The sequence below is a fragment of the Erinaceus europaeus genome, chromosome 14 (genome assembly GCF_950295315.1).
Source record: "Erinaceus europaeus chromosome 14, mEriEur2.1, whole genome shotgun sequence".
Classification (NCBI taxonomy): Eukaryota; Metazoa; Chordata; class Mammalia; order Eulipotyphla; family Erinaceidae; genus Erinaceus; species Erinaceus europaeus.
The window spans coordinates 80,795,958-80,809,953 of record NC_080175.1 but is presented as its reverse complement, the minus strand read 5'-3'; the positions used below and the strand labels follow the sequence as shown (position 1 = coordinate 80,809,953).

Below are 13,996 nucleotides of genomic sequence, written 5' to 3'. Positions count from 1 at the left end.
AGGATTAAATGTGATATCCTGTAAATACTGGCAACTTACTGTTAACTAATTTTTATAAATATAAAGATACTATATTTTCCATATCAAAGTAAATTCAGTTAATCTTCTCTAACTAGTAGTAGTATCTGATAGTTGTTTCCAGTGTCATTTAAAAATTCTTCCTGGCAGTTGGGCGGTAGTGCAGTGGGTTAAGCACAGGTGGCACAAAGTGCAAGGACCTGTGGAAGGTTCCCACTTCAAGCCCCAGGCTCCCCACCTGCAGGGGGCTTCACAAGCGGTGAAGCAGGTCTACAGATGTCTTTCTCTCCTTTCTCTGTCTTCCCCTCCTCTTTCCATTTCTCTCTGTCCTATCTAACAATGACAACATCAATAACAACAATAATAATAACTATAACAATAAAATAATAAGGGCAACAAAAGGGAATAAATAAATATTAAAAAATTCTTCCTGACCCCAGAACCCCGCCCCACTAGGGAAAGAGAGAGAGAGTTTGGGAATATGGATCGACCTGTCAACATCCATGTTCAGCGAGGAAGCAATTACAGAAGCCAGACCTTCCACCATCTGCACCCTATAATGACCTTGGGTCCATGCTCCCAGAGGGATAAAGAATAGGAAAGCTGTCAGGGGAGGGGATGGGATATGGAGTTCTGGTGATGCGAATTGTGGGAGTTGTACCCCTCTTATCCTATGATTTTTGTCAGTGCTTCCTTTTTATAAATAATTTTTTTTTAATTCTTCCTGAAATTATTTGTATGAAAGCAATCTCATTGCTAAGGTATAACAACCCATTCAAAATATAATAATAATAATGGAGTGGGGGATATAGCATAATGGTTATGCAAAGAGACTTTCATGCCTGAGGCTCTCAAGTCCCAGATTCAATCCCCCACACCGCCATAAGCCAGAGCTGAGCAGTGCTCTGGTAAAAATAATAATAATAATAATGAGAAATTGTACATTTGTATCAGCAACTGTTCTGTAATCCACTAAACAGCCTTCCAGGTTTTTTTTTTTTTTTCCCTAAAGTTTTCCTTCCTCTTTAGAATTTTATAGAATCAGCAATCACACTATTTGAATCTGACCTAGAAAGTGGGAAGTTCATTGATATTACAAACCAGGAAGTTTCTGACTTAGAAGAAATTGGCTTTGGCAGTGAAACAAGATCCATTCACGTTCAAAGTGGAGTGTAAGTTGTCTCCTCGGAAAACCTCGAGAGATAATCAATTTTGAGTTTAAAGTTGTTGGTTGCTCCTTTTTACATCATTTCTGTTCCTTTTTCCCAACTAGATGGGTTGCCTACCAGCAGAAGTTCTTTTGTGGAGAACAGTACATTTTAGAGAAAGGGAAATACAAATGCTTTTTTGACTGGGGAGGATCAAGTAATACAATCATGTCAATACGGCCTATCCAGCTGGTGAGTGAAGAATATTACCAGTCCCTGTGGAATCTCATGTATTACAATAGGGCTTTCAGATATAAAACTGTTGGGTCATCTTATGTGTGTATGTAGAGTAAAAAGGAAATGCTGTAGACTCCATAGAGGTTTCATAGGTATTTTAAGCACATTGATGAGGTAACTGTGATTTGACTTACTCATTTAGCAGCATTTAACTGATTTCTTAGATGTGCTAGACACGGTACTGGCTACTGGAGATGTATACACAGTGATTGTATAGTTGGTGAATAAATGAAGTAGGTAGCTAGTGCTGGATAAGCAGAGAAAAGAAGTAGCTGGACTTGAGAGTTGGGGGTCTTCTACAGAAAAAGGGATGCACTGAGTAGTATGCTAAGGAATAAGAACAATTTTTCCAGGCAAGGAAGACAGAAAAATCACTCCATAATGGGAAGTGTCTCCTTATGTAACAATGTTTGAAAAAGTGAGACCATATGTGAATAATATCAAACACTGAAAAACTATAAATGAGAACCCACGAAATAGGGTGGGGAGGGGTGGTGTGAGGTTGTCGCTCTTTCATTTGAGTAAGTATTGGGTACATTTTTCTTTTAGCTACAAAGTAAATAAAAAACAAATCTATATTAAACGGGATGGCGGTTATTAGAAAATTTAAGGAACTGTGTGTATAGTTCATGAGATCTGATAAAAGTATTTTTAAAACTTTACAAAAGTACAGCTAAAATTACGTGACTACAATTTTCAATATATTTTTCAGGAACCACTTGGGATAAATGAGCCTCCACATTTGGTATGCTTAAACATATTCTTTACTTACAGTTGTTAAATTGTCCACTAAAGTACTTTCAGGTCTTTTCTCTTTGCTTCATATAACTTTTTCTTGTCTATTTGGCAGGGCAATTTATACTATCCTTGGTTGGTACCTATAAGTAGAGGAGTGCTTACCTTTTTTTTTTTTTTTTTTACTGATTATATTGACGTACATTTGCCAGTTTCTTTTCTTTTCTCCCATTTGAGTTTCAGTTATAACCACTGTTACTCTTTCTTTCCTACTCCCCATCTGTTCTTATTCAGCCCAATATATGATGCTATTTGGGGAGAAGACAACTTATCGTGAGAAATGACTGTCTTGGCATGATTGTAGTATAAATATATTTCTAATATCTAGATCATTTTCCCCCTGAAAACAGTAGTAAAATTCTTATCTTGCTTCTTTATTTGTTGTAGTGTGTTAGTGACTTGACAGAATAGACAATATTCTGGAACTTAACATTTTTTTATTATCCACTAAGGATTAATTAGAACAATGCTTATTTAGTGCTTCTAGAAACTCAGAGGTCAAGTTTAATTCCTTCTAGCTCAGAAAAATGAGATTTAAATTCATGTCATGTCACAATATTTGAACTAGAAAAATGAGTTTTTACTAGGATTTTATTCTACTTAATCACATTTTCAAGATTTTTTCAAAGACATAGCTAGTGAAACTTTAGAAAGCAATGAAGTAAAACACATTGTTTCCTCTGATTTTTTTTTATTCATCCATTTGTTAATAGAATGAGATCAGAGCACCTTTTTATCACATGCAATATAGTGAATCTAGGGTCTCACAGATAGAAATCCTTCTCCCTATCTGCTCAACTACCTTCTAACTAAATTTAAGTAACAAATTTGGAAATGTTTCTGTCTAAAAAGTGACTCATATTAAACATTCAATGTTAAATGTTTTAGTATTAAACATTTTTACATTTGCTGGCTTAGTAGAATATTGAGTTTTTTTCTCTGAATGTGTAAGTTATTCACATTCAAGACATTGGTTATTTCAAGTTGGCTTATTTTAACCATATTTCTGTTCACAATGCTTTCAGGTTTTATTATTTTCTGATTAGCTCATGTCCACTGGGAACATTTCCTATCTGAATATAATTGAGTTGTATTTAGAGGCACATCCTGCCAGATCTTTATTTTGAATCTTTGAAAACTCCCGACTAGGGACTTTTAAAGTGCTTTTTCACACGAATCAACATTGTATTAGCAAAGAATTAAATAGGGATAATTCCAAACCACACAGTATTTTGGTCTTCAGCATGGCTGGAAAGTCACATTCTTTTAAGCCCACTGCTCCTTACCTTCCTGTTGTTTTTATGGACTTCCTTGTTTGGGGCCGATTGCTTGGAGGACTTTATATACTATTTCTAGTCCAACTTGAAGAGAAAGGAAGCAGTCAACAACACTGCCCTCACTTCATTTTTTTCTGGATGTAACTCAACTGTTGCCATATGAAATAAACATTTCAACACGTATACCAAAAGCAATATGGAAGGTAACATGCGGACAAAGCCTCCTTAGTTTATCCAGTATGAAAATTCTTACACTTTCTACTGAACCATATTTTCTGGTACATTTTGCTTATTTTTTTACTTCCACAAATACAAACAAAACTTGGCTGAGACTCTGACCCCAGTCAGTAGCTAGAAATTATTATCTCCTTCACAAGTAGCTGTTATGATCCGATTGATAGTCCAGAATCCAGTGTTTAGATGGTGCTAGTTACTTTCCTGTCTGAGGGTAAGGGGGAAGTTATATCTAAGAGTTTAAGTCAGAGAGGCAGTTTGTCTATCCTGATGATTTCAAAATAATTTAAGGAGAATTTCAGGAAAAAATATGTTTTGGAGATAAACATCATGAGATGTATAATACATCATGAGATGTATAATACATGTTGAGATGCTAATGCAAGCATTGCTCTGTAAGCATATTATAAAGAAAGCACTTCTGTGGGACACAACACCTCATTCTATTGAGAAGATTGTTTTCATTCCTATAACTGAAGATCTAGCACCAAGTCTAATTGCCAACTCAAAATCTACATTTAAGATCCATTGTACAAGAAAGGACCTGTTAGAGCTCATCATTTGCAGGTGGCATTAAAATTTTTTGATCTAGACAAAAAGAAAAAAAAAGTTTTCAGTTCCCAAATGTCAGCACTCTCACTAGTTTAAAGGAGTTTAGTTTTCAGGCAGATTGTTCTCCAGAACTTCAAACCAGTTCACCCCATTGACCCAACTACTGACCTTTATTTTGTAGAATATTTTCCAAAGTAAAATATAATTAGAAGTTTGAATTTCTTTAAATAGTGCATCCTGCTCTGGTATACATAGTTCTAGCTTACAGAAGAAAAAAAAATCAAAAGAAAGGCTTTTTATTTTAGATAATTTGGCCATAATGAATTTTAAAATAGTCTGTAGAAGTCCTGGTTAGTGTTAACATAAATGTGGAAGAGGAAAAGAATACACTGTCAAATATCAGTACAATTTAAGAGCAGAAGAGGAAGAAATATATTTTTTAAGTAGAACTACCAGATCATTTTTATAAAATTCAAATGCCAGAAACAGTACTGTTGGGTTATTGGAAAAGTCATGATCTATTTTTGCATAGATGAACATGGAAAAATACATCATGACTTTACTGAAAAACCCAACACTTACCCGAGTAAAGAGAGCCTATTAATAATCAGAGTAAAATTATTGTATGATATGTAATTGACAAGAGAGGTACTGTGTATAAAACCGTGATGTAATAGAAGAATGGAACCAAGACTGTCCTTTGTTTAACAATCAGCATGTTTATATGAAAAGAAATTTGTTGAAAAAGGAGGAGAAGTTTTGCATAGAAATTACTTGAGATAGGGAGCTGGACAGCTGTTCACCTGATTGAGAGCACATATTACAATGCTTAGGTAGCCAAGTTCAAGACCCTGGTTCCCAACTATAGGGGGTAAGCTCATGAGAAGTGAAACGGTGCTGCTGGTTTTCTCTCTCCATCTCTCTTCTTGATTTCTTTTTAATTTTTTTTTTATTTTTTAAATTTATTTTCCCGTTTGCTGCCCTTGTTGTTTTAATGTTGTTATAGTTATTGTTGTTGTTTTGATGTTGTTGTTGTTAGATAGAACAGAGAGAAATGGAGAGAGGAGAGAAGACAGAGAGGGGGAGAGAAAGATAGACACCTGCAGACCTGCTTCACTGCCTGTGAAGTGACTCCCCTGCAGGTGGGGAGCTGGGGGCTCGAACCAGGATCCTTACGTTGTTCCTTGCACTTAGCTCCACCTGCGCTTAACCAGCTGCGCTACCGCCCGACTCCCTATTCTTGATTTCTGTCTCTGTCCAATGAATAATAAATATTTTAAAAATAAATTACCAACTAGAATAAAGTCAAATTACATTAAAATTATTCTGGTACTGGGCAGGAGAGAAGGCACTAGTGGTAGCACAGCAGAAGTCTCAGGCACCATCATAAGCCAGAGCTATGCTAAGCTGTGAGTGCTCTGGTTAATAATGAGTACAGTTATTCCAGTAGTATTTAATAAATAGAAGAAAACTTTTATATTAGGTCAATAATTATTGGGTTTTGGTTGTTTTATTAATATGAAAAACTTAATCATATTCATTGAAAAATGAAAGGTACATAGCAAAAAGAATGACTACAAAATGTTTGTCATAAAGTTGTGATAATTGTTTTCCTAGTTATATAGTTTCTCTCAGGGGCATTGATAGGAAGGGATGAGTGTAATTTGAAATAAACTCATTCCTTCTTCATCTGAATGTCTAGGTTCTAAGCATGTATTGTTTTATCCATTTATATTCTACCAATCTAGAAAGGAAACCAAACTAGTTATCCAGTTAACTTTCCCCAGGACTTAATTTCACCAAGTCCTATCATTTGATTACACCAAAAGTAGAAACCAAACTAGTTATCCAGTTAACTTTACCTAGGACTTAATTTCACCAAGTACTGTCATTTGATTACACCAAAAGTGGAAACCATAATTTAACTACTATACTTAGCATAGACTTCGTTTCTGTATGGACTCTCGTCAAAACATTTTGCGATTTGTTCTATTTGTAGTCAAAGTTAAGTATGAACTCTTCTTGAGTAGTCACATTTTTGGTGACTATTTTATCAAATCTTATTTGGGGAATAAAAATCAGCATCAAGCCTGGTTATTTTCCATGGGCAAATAATATTTTAACCCATCAAATAAAAGATAATTTTTTAGTGGACTGTGTGCATGTATGTCTGTGAATTTTAATTGTTACTTCTGTATATTGAGCTTAAAAATGTGTGGTGGTTATTTTGGGTACCATTTGAAAGATGCTTAACTTGTGTTGTCAGTTATCCATGACTTGACATTTCATAGCTCCATGGTAAAATACTGAACAGTAAATCTTAAGCTTAGCAATGTAAAACTAGTTCAACAAACTGGAAATACAAATAGGGAATGAGATTGCCATAACCATGTGACTTTTCTGATTGATATTATAAATTAAGAGGCTATTTACTTGTAGGGGAAATTACATTTTGGGAAGTTAAATGTGCTTGAGTTTTTAGCTTCTTGTTCTACTAAATCTTAAGTTAAAAAAAAATCAGAAAAACCTATAATCAGAATGGCTTTCCTTATGAAGCACTTTAGTGTCTTTTTGCATGGACCTGTAGAATTTTTCATAACATGATTGGTTGTTGTTCCAGAGATCTGCCTAGGTTTTCTATTCCATGCTAAGCTCTGTGTCTACAAAGAACAGTGAAGTTTGCGGTATCACACCTTCATAAACTGCTGGTCTTTTACTGCTTCAACAACAGTTTAGTCTTATTTATTTTCATTTTTTTATTGCCACCAGAGTTAGTGCTTGGCACTACAAATCCACTGCTTCCAAAGACCATCCCCTCTTTTTTTTTTCCTAATTTTTTTTTTTATTAGGACTGAGAAATTGAGAAAGAAAAGGGAGATAGAGAGAGAGAAAGACACCTGTAGACCTGTGCTTCACTACTTAAGAAACGTCTCCCCTGCAGGTGGGGAGCACAGGTTTCAACCCGGGTCCCTGCACATGGTAATATGGGCACTTAACCAGGTGTGACATGCCAGGCCGCACCCAAAACAGCCCTAGTTTCACAAGGAAGTCCTGTTGTGCAGATCAGTCTTCAGAAGTTGACCCCCCTCCGCTCCCCCCCCCCTTTTTTTAATAAAGAGGCAGAGAAAGACAGACATCACAGTGCTGAAGCTTCCTTCAGTCATGTGGGCTGTGCCCAAACCAAAGCAGCATGCTATCCAAGTGAGCAGTTTTACTTGCCCTCTGCTTGTGTTGTTTTGGGTTTTGTGTGTGTGTGTGTGTGTGTGTGTGTGTGTGTGTGTGTGTTTTGTATTTTATTTATTAATTTGATAGAATAGAGAGAAATTGAGAGGGGAGGGGAGATAGAGAGCAGAGACACTTGCTGTACTTCACTGCTCATGAAGCTTTCCTCAGCAGTTGGGGAGCAGGGACTTGATCGTGAGTCCTTGCACATGGCAAAATGCACACTTAGCCAGGTGTGTCACCACTCACTCAGCTAGCTCCAGGCCTCTAGGTATAGCTAGTCTTTGCCATCAGAGATAAGCTGTAATACATGATTCAGGTAGTTTGTTTTTTTGTTTGTTTTTTCTTTCTCACCCTAAATCTTCCACTAATCCCATCATTATCATCTTCTCCACTGTCTGCTGCAGTGCTCACAGGCATGCTCATGTCACTTACGGGCATGTGCTATCACCCTCTGCTCCTTCCTTCTAGTAACTGAGTCGAACTTGGGAAGAGAAAAGGCATATCAGCTAGTGGGGAAAATGGCATGATGGTTATACAAAGAGACACTCAACCCTGAGGCTCCGAAGTCCCAGGTTCTATCTCCTATAACACCATAAACCAGAGCTGAGCAGTGCTGTGGGCAAAAAAGAAAAAGACATTATCTGCTATATCTCATACTACTTCAAGCTGTTCAGCACGAAATTAGCTAAACTAACATCTTTGCCTCATGTATTTTCAGAACAGAGGATGATAATTATTTGATACAATAAAAGAACCATGTTGTAGTGTAGTAGGGAGTTTGATTTGCTCATAAGGTGAAATTGTTGCCCGGACTCTGTGCCCAGAATCTGATTTGAAAGATGCATAAAAGTGGTAGATACCGATATTCAGAACTGGTAGGTGACTTAGCAGAGCAGACATTGCCACATGTAAGGACCCAGGTTCAAGCCCAGAGTCACCACCAGGAACAATTGCAGGGGTGAAGTTTCATGAGTGGTACTGTGGTATCTCTCTGTCTCTCTCCCCCTCTATCTATCTCTGCCTTTCACACTCTTATCACAAAGAAAGGAAGGAAGGGGAAAAAGAAGAAACTAGCCACTGGGAACAGTGGAGTCATACAGGCACTGAGCCCCAATGATAGTCCCGATAGGGGAAAAGTAGGAAGACAGATACTCCAGGGAACATGAAGAAAACATGTTAGTTTAAGGAGAATGTTGTCTTTAACATGGGATACCAGATAAGTTATAAGGCTTATATTAAAAACATTAAATAATCTATATTGTTGGATAGAGGAAGCAAGAAATTGAGCAGGTAGGGGGGAGATAGAAAGGGAACGAGAGGGGCTGGGTGGTGGCACACTTGATTGAGTGCATGTGTTACAGTGGGCAAGGACCCAGGTTCAAGCCTGTTTCCCCACCTGCGGGGGTTGGGGGGGGGGCTTCACGAGTAGTGAAACAGTGCTGCAGGTGTCTCTCTGTCCCTCTCCCTTTCTATTACCACCTTCCCTCTTAATTTCTGGCTGTCTCTATCCAATAAATAAAGATAATAACAAAAATTAAGGGAGATAGACACTTGCAAAACTTTCCCCCTGCAGGTGTGGACGGGGGTTTCAAACTCAAGTCCTTACACATTGTTTCAGAGAGACAGAGTGTACGCAAGCGAGAGATGTCCCAGAATGCCACCCAGCTCTGGTTTGTGATGATGCTAGGGGCTGAATCTGGACCTTGGAGCCTCAGGCATACTAGCACTGTACGCAGATAAGCTGTGCTAGCTCCCCCAGCTCAAGTATTCATATTTACCCGAACTTTTTATAAATCATAAAGTTCAAGGTTTTTATTTCTATGGTGACATGAAACAGTTGGTTTTATTTAATTGTACAGCTCAAAGCATTCAGCAAACCAGGATTTCAAGGAGAATGCATAGACTTTACAAAAGAAGTTTCTGATTTGACTTCATTCACACCATGTTCTTTTAAAGTTCTTCGGGGTTGGTAAGTATGTTTATTAAGTATGTGCAAGTGTTTCTAAATAACTAAATTTCTTCTAGATTAACAGATTTAACTTGCTTCATTTTGAGTACACAGTGAAGTAAATTTGTTTTTAAAAATATTTTTATCTGCTTAATACTAGTATAAATGTATCTTCAAGATTTGGCCTATCCCATTTTCTCTGTCAGCTTTCCTTACTAGCTCCACTTCAGACAGTCTTTTTCTGTTTCCTATTGCTCTTACGTCTTTGAACCTTTCTGTGTCTGTTTTTCATTTTAGTTATTATTTCCAGAAAGGATATGAGTGTTTTATAATATTAAGACTCATAAGGGGGGAGTCAGGTGGTAGCACAGCGGGTTAAACATACGTAGCGCTAAGCGCACGTGGCACGAAGCGCAAGGACCAGCACAAGGATCAGGGACCCCGGTTCAAGCCCCTGGCTCTCCACCTGAAGGGGAGTTGCTTCACAGGCGGTAATGCAGGTCTTCTGGTGTCTATCTTTCTTTCCCCCTCTCTGTCTTCCCCTCCTCTCTCCATTTCTCTGTCCTATCCAACAATGACAACTTCAATAACAACAGTAATAACTACAACAATAAAAACAACAAGGGCAGCAAAATGATATAAGGAAATAAAAATAAATATTTTTTTTTAAAAAAAAAAAGACCCATAAGGGAGAACACTGCATGTTAAATACATCATCTGCAACTTCTTAGAAATACTTATGTACCGAGGTCCCAAAATAATTTCATTATTAATGTTTGGTTTTGAGTTTCTTCTCCACTAAGGCATAGTATTTTGTATGATTTATTTACGTTTTGTTGTAAGGGATCAAGAAATGTTTATTAAAGTGAAAGTACACCTGGCAAAAAGCAGAAGGGAGGAACAAGCTAGGAGAGAAGGTGCCTGTATTCTTATTTTTAAGTTAAAGGAAGCATTAAGGGTTTTTTCTAGAGGAGGATATTGTTATTTTTTTCTGACACTGAAGCCTAATTCAAATCAGTCACATTTTGCTTTTTGTCAGGTATACATTTTACTCATGTAAACTTTCTATCTAATATATATATATATATATATATATATATATATACACACACACACACACACACACACACACACACACACACACACATTTATTAGTTATGCCCTACTTCTACCCTGGTTCTGACTGGAAGATGATGAATCTGTTTACCTTGTTTTTTAAGCTGGCTCCTCTATTACCAAGAGGACTTTTATAATAACCAGTGTGTGTTAGAAGAAGGCCTCTATGCTGACCTCACTTCCTGTGGCTGCCCAACATCTAGAGTCAAGTCCCTGAAGCCCATTGGCTATGTAAGTATTTTTTACTCCATATAAATATATATATTTTTTTAAATTTTTATTTATTTATTCCCTTCTGTTGCCCTTGTTTTATTGTTGTAGTTATTAATTGTTATTATTGATGTTATCATTGTTGGATAGGACAAAGAGAAATGGAGAGAGGAGGGAAGACGGGGAGAGAAAGATAGATACCTGCAGACCTGATTCACCGCTTGTGAAGCGACTCCCCTGCAGATGGGGAGCCGGGGGCTCGAACTGGGATCCTTATGGCTAGTCCTTGCACTTCACACCACGTGCACTTAACCTGCTGCACTACCATCCAACTACCAAAATATATAAATATTTATAAAACTTTAAATTTTCCTTGTCTACATTAATATAATCTATCTTTAATTTTTTATAAAAACTACATATTTATAAAACTTTCTCATCCACTGTAGTTGTCATGGGAGGTAATGTAAAGTTAGAAGAAATGATACAGAGAGAATAAAAAGTTAAATGATTTACTTATGAACTGTAATATTGCCATTCACAAGATTGATGTAGGCCTGGACTCAAATCCCAGTTTGATGCTTTTATTTATTTATTTATTTATTTATTTTTACAGTTCCAGGGAATGAACCAATGGCTTTCTTTCATGCATAGTGCTTAAAATAATAATCTCACCATATTATTATTATTACTATAAATGTAGCTAAATCATATGGCAATTTACTGCTCAGCTTTTAACTTTGAAAAAGACTACAGCTTTTTTGTCTGTTGTGTGCAGAATTATCTGGGTCAACTTGGAGACAACTATTTATATTTATAGCATAAGTGGTTTTTTTCCTTTTCCATCAAGTTTACTCAGAATTTTAAATGTTAGAAAAACTAGACTCCTACTCTGAGGCATCAATTCTGGTTTCATAGGGTCTCTGCAAAGTAACTAATAAGAATCTGTAGTGTTTTCATGATATCTAATTTTAATGCTTCCCTTGAGGCTTGTTTAGTTAAAACTGGGATGTACTCAGAGATGAGTGGTCAGAATAACTCAGATCTTCCAGCCAAAACTGACTACAGGGATTATGACCAAGCTCAGACTCTTTGATCCCAGTCTAAGCAGGGTAGTCTTATTTCACAAGACATTCCTGGATAGAGTACACTTGGTATTAGGCTAAGAATAGAATCTTGACTGAGAAACAAAAATAGAAAGAAAGAGTCCTTGGTCTTTCTCTGGGGTCCTGTAGACACCACCTTGGAGAAACCAAGTAGCTACTTCACCTCCTGTCTGTTGGAGATAAACTGGTGAAAACATGTATATGGTATAGTTATTTTCTCCAAGTATTCATAAAGATGAAAAAGGCGCCTACGGAGTAGCTCAGGGGCAGGGATTTCTTAACAATATTTAGTGATCAAATCAGCAGATACTAATTTGGTATTAACTTTAAAAACAAAGTATTCACTATGGTGGAGGAGGCTCTCGTTGGCAATGGTGTGCAGACACCTGTCCGAAAAGGATGAGAAATTGTACCCATGTGAACAACTTTCTTGTAAATCATAATTTTCTTAATGAAACATAAAAAATGATGAAAACCCCATTGTAAAGTGATTTTACGGGACTATTTTATTTTATTTTAGTGCAAGAAACAAAAAGTCAGCAAGACCACAGCACTGCTCCACTCTGGTTTATGGTGGTACTGAGGATTAAACTTAAAACCTTGGAGCTTCAGGCATGAAAGTCTTTTGCAGAACCATTAGCTGTCTCCCCAGCATTATTTTGCAGGACTTCTAATTCTTTGAGGTGGAGGGAGGAGGGTTTAAAACAGAAAAAAAAAAAGTTATGATTCATTTATATCCATGAAATGAAAAATGAGTAATTAAGAGTGAAATTTAAGAGAAAGAAATGCTTTTATATGCATTGTAATGCCCATGGTTTGGTCCTGTGGCATCAGATATTGGTGTAAGGAAGTTACCCCTTGGGAAGAACTTGAGAACTTACATAATTGTTTTACTCTTAAGAATTGACTGAACAATATATTCAGTTTATGTAATGACAATGCATTTGGTCTTCTTGGTGCTTCTTGAAGACATATTCAGATAGTAGATTTGCACTGAAACAGAAGGAATATGAGGTGAGTTTAGACTAAGTCCCAGCAAAGACAAGAAGGTGGACCCTGAAGATGCCTCAGTGGGTAGCATTTCCTTGAAGATAATCTTGTTTCACCCGGGTGGTGGTAAAGCCCTAAATTCATCAGTTTTGAGGTCAACATGTAAACAGGAAATTGGAATTCTTGAAAACTATGTCTTGGTCATTTTTCTGCCTTTCTAGAGTAACAAAGGAAATTGAGTTGTCAGAAACATTATATTGAGCATAAAATATGTATAAAATTAGGCGGGTGTCATGCAATTGCTTACCGTGGCTAATATCCCTTAGAACATCTTAATGGTAAAATTGAGGGGTCTTCAGATATTTGTTCCTGTCTTATTTCTCTTTGTACCAATATATGTTATTTTCCAGAGGTCCATAGACACATACTTATAATGAATTTTACATTAAAAGAACCTGGCAGCATAGTTTGTAATTCTGCTTCTCATGAATGTAACTCTGGGAAAATCACTCATTTGTAATGAAACTATTAGGAGCCTGAGGAGATACCACAACAGTGTATGCAGCATATTATGTCTTGAGGCACCAAAAGTTCCAGCCACCACTATAAGCCTGAGCTGAGTACTGCTCTGGTTTAAAAAAAAAAAAAAAAAAAACCAAAGCAAACAAACAAAAACAGATGAGGTATTTTTCAAATTTTTGATAGCCTCCAGTCTTCTGTAATTAAGCATCTTAGGTGTATTTCACATTCAAAATGAAAGAACAGATCTAGCCTTAAAACTGACATGCTCTTAGGGAATAAGGTTGTTTATTAACTTCCAGTTGTATATTCCTATAAAAACCCCCCAAGTAGTAAGACAGTGGAGGTGGGAGGGGAAATCTTAAGTAAAATGTTTTGAGCGTTGAACTAGTAGTGTGTGGCGTTGCTTACTGTTACCGTGTTTCCATGGGAGAAGTCCACACATGCTTTTTTTTTTTTTTTTTTAAGTGGTTGACATAGAAGCTTGGTCTCCTTTAAAGTAGCTCAATCCTGGCAGTTATTAGGAGGCTAAGCAAATTACACATCGTGACAAGAGGCTAC

At 36.8% G+C, this 13,996-nt stretch overlaps 1 protein-coding gene across 3 annotated transcripts in view; it reads left to right on the top strand.

Moving 5' to 3' along the window:
* CRYBG3 (crystallin beta-gamma domain containing 3) overlaps window positions 1-13,996 on the top strand; it is a 108,843-nt gene that overhangs the window by 74,646 nt on the left and 20,201 nt on the right. For all 3 annotated transcript variants that reach the window (XM_060172093.1, XM_060172092.1, XM_007529827.3), the window contains 5 exons: window positions 1,048-1,190; window positions 1,292-1,418; window positions 2,176-2,208; window positions 9,406-9,515; window positions 10,715-10,841. In XM_060172093.1, the coding sequence (XP_060028076.1) occupies window positions 1,048-1,190; window positions 1,292-1,418; window positions 2,176-2,208; window positions 9,406-9,515; window positions 10,715-10,841 (540 nt within the window). The remainder of the gene's footprint in view (window positions 1-1,047; window positions 1,191-1,291; window positions 1,419-2,175; window positions 2,209-9,405; window positions 9,516-10,714; window positions 10,842-13,996) is intronic.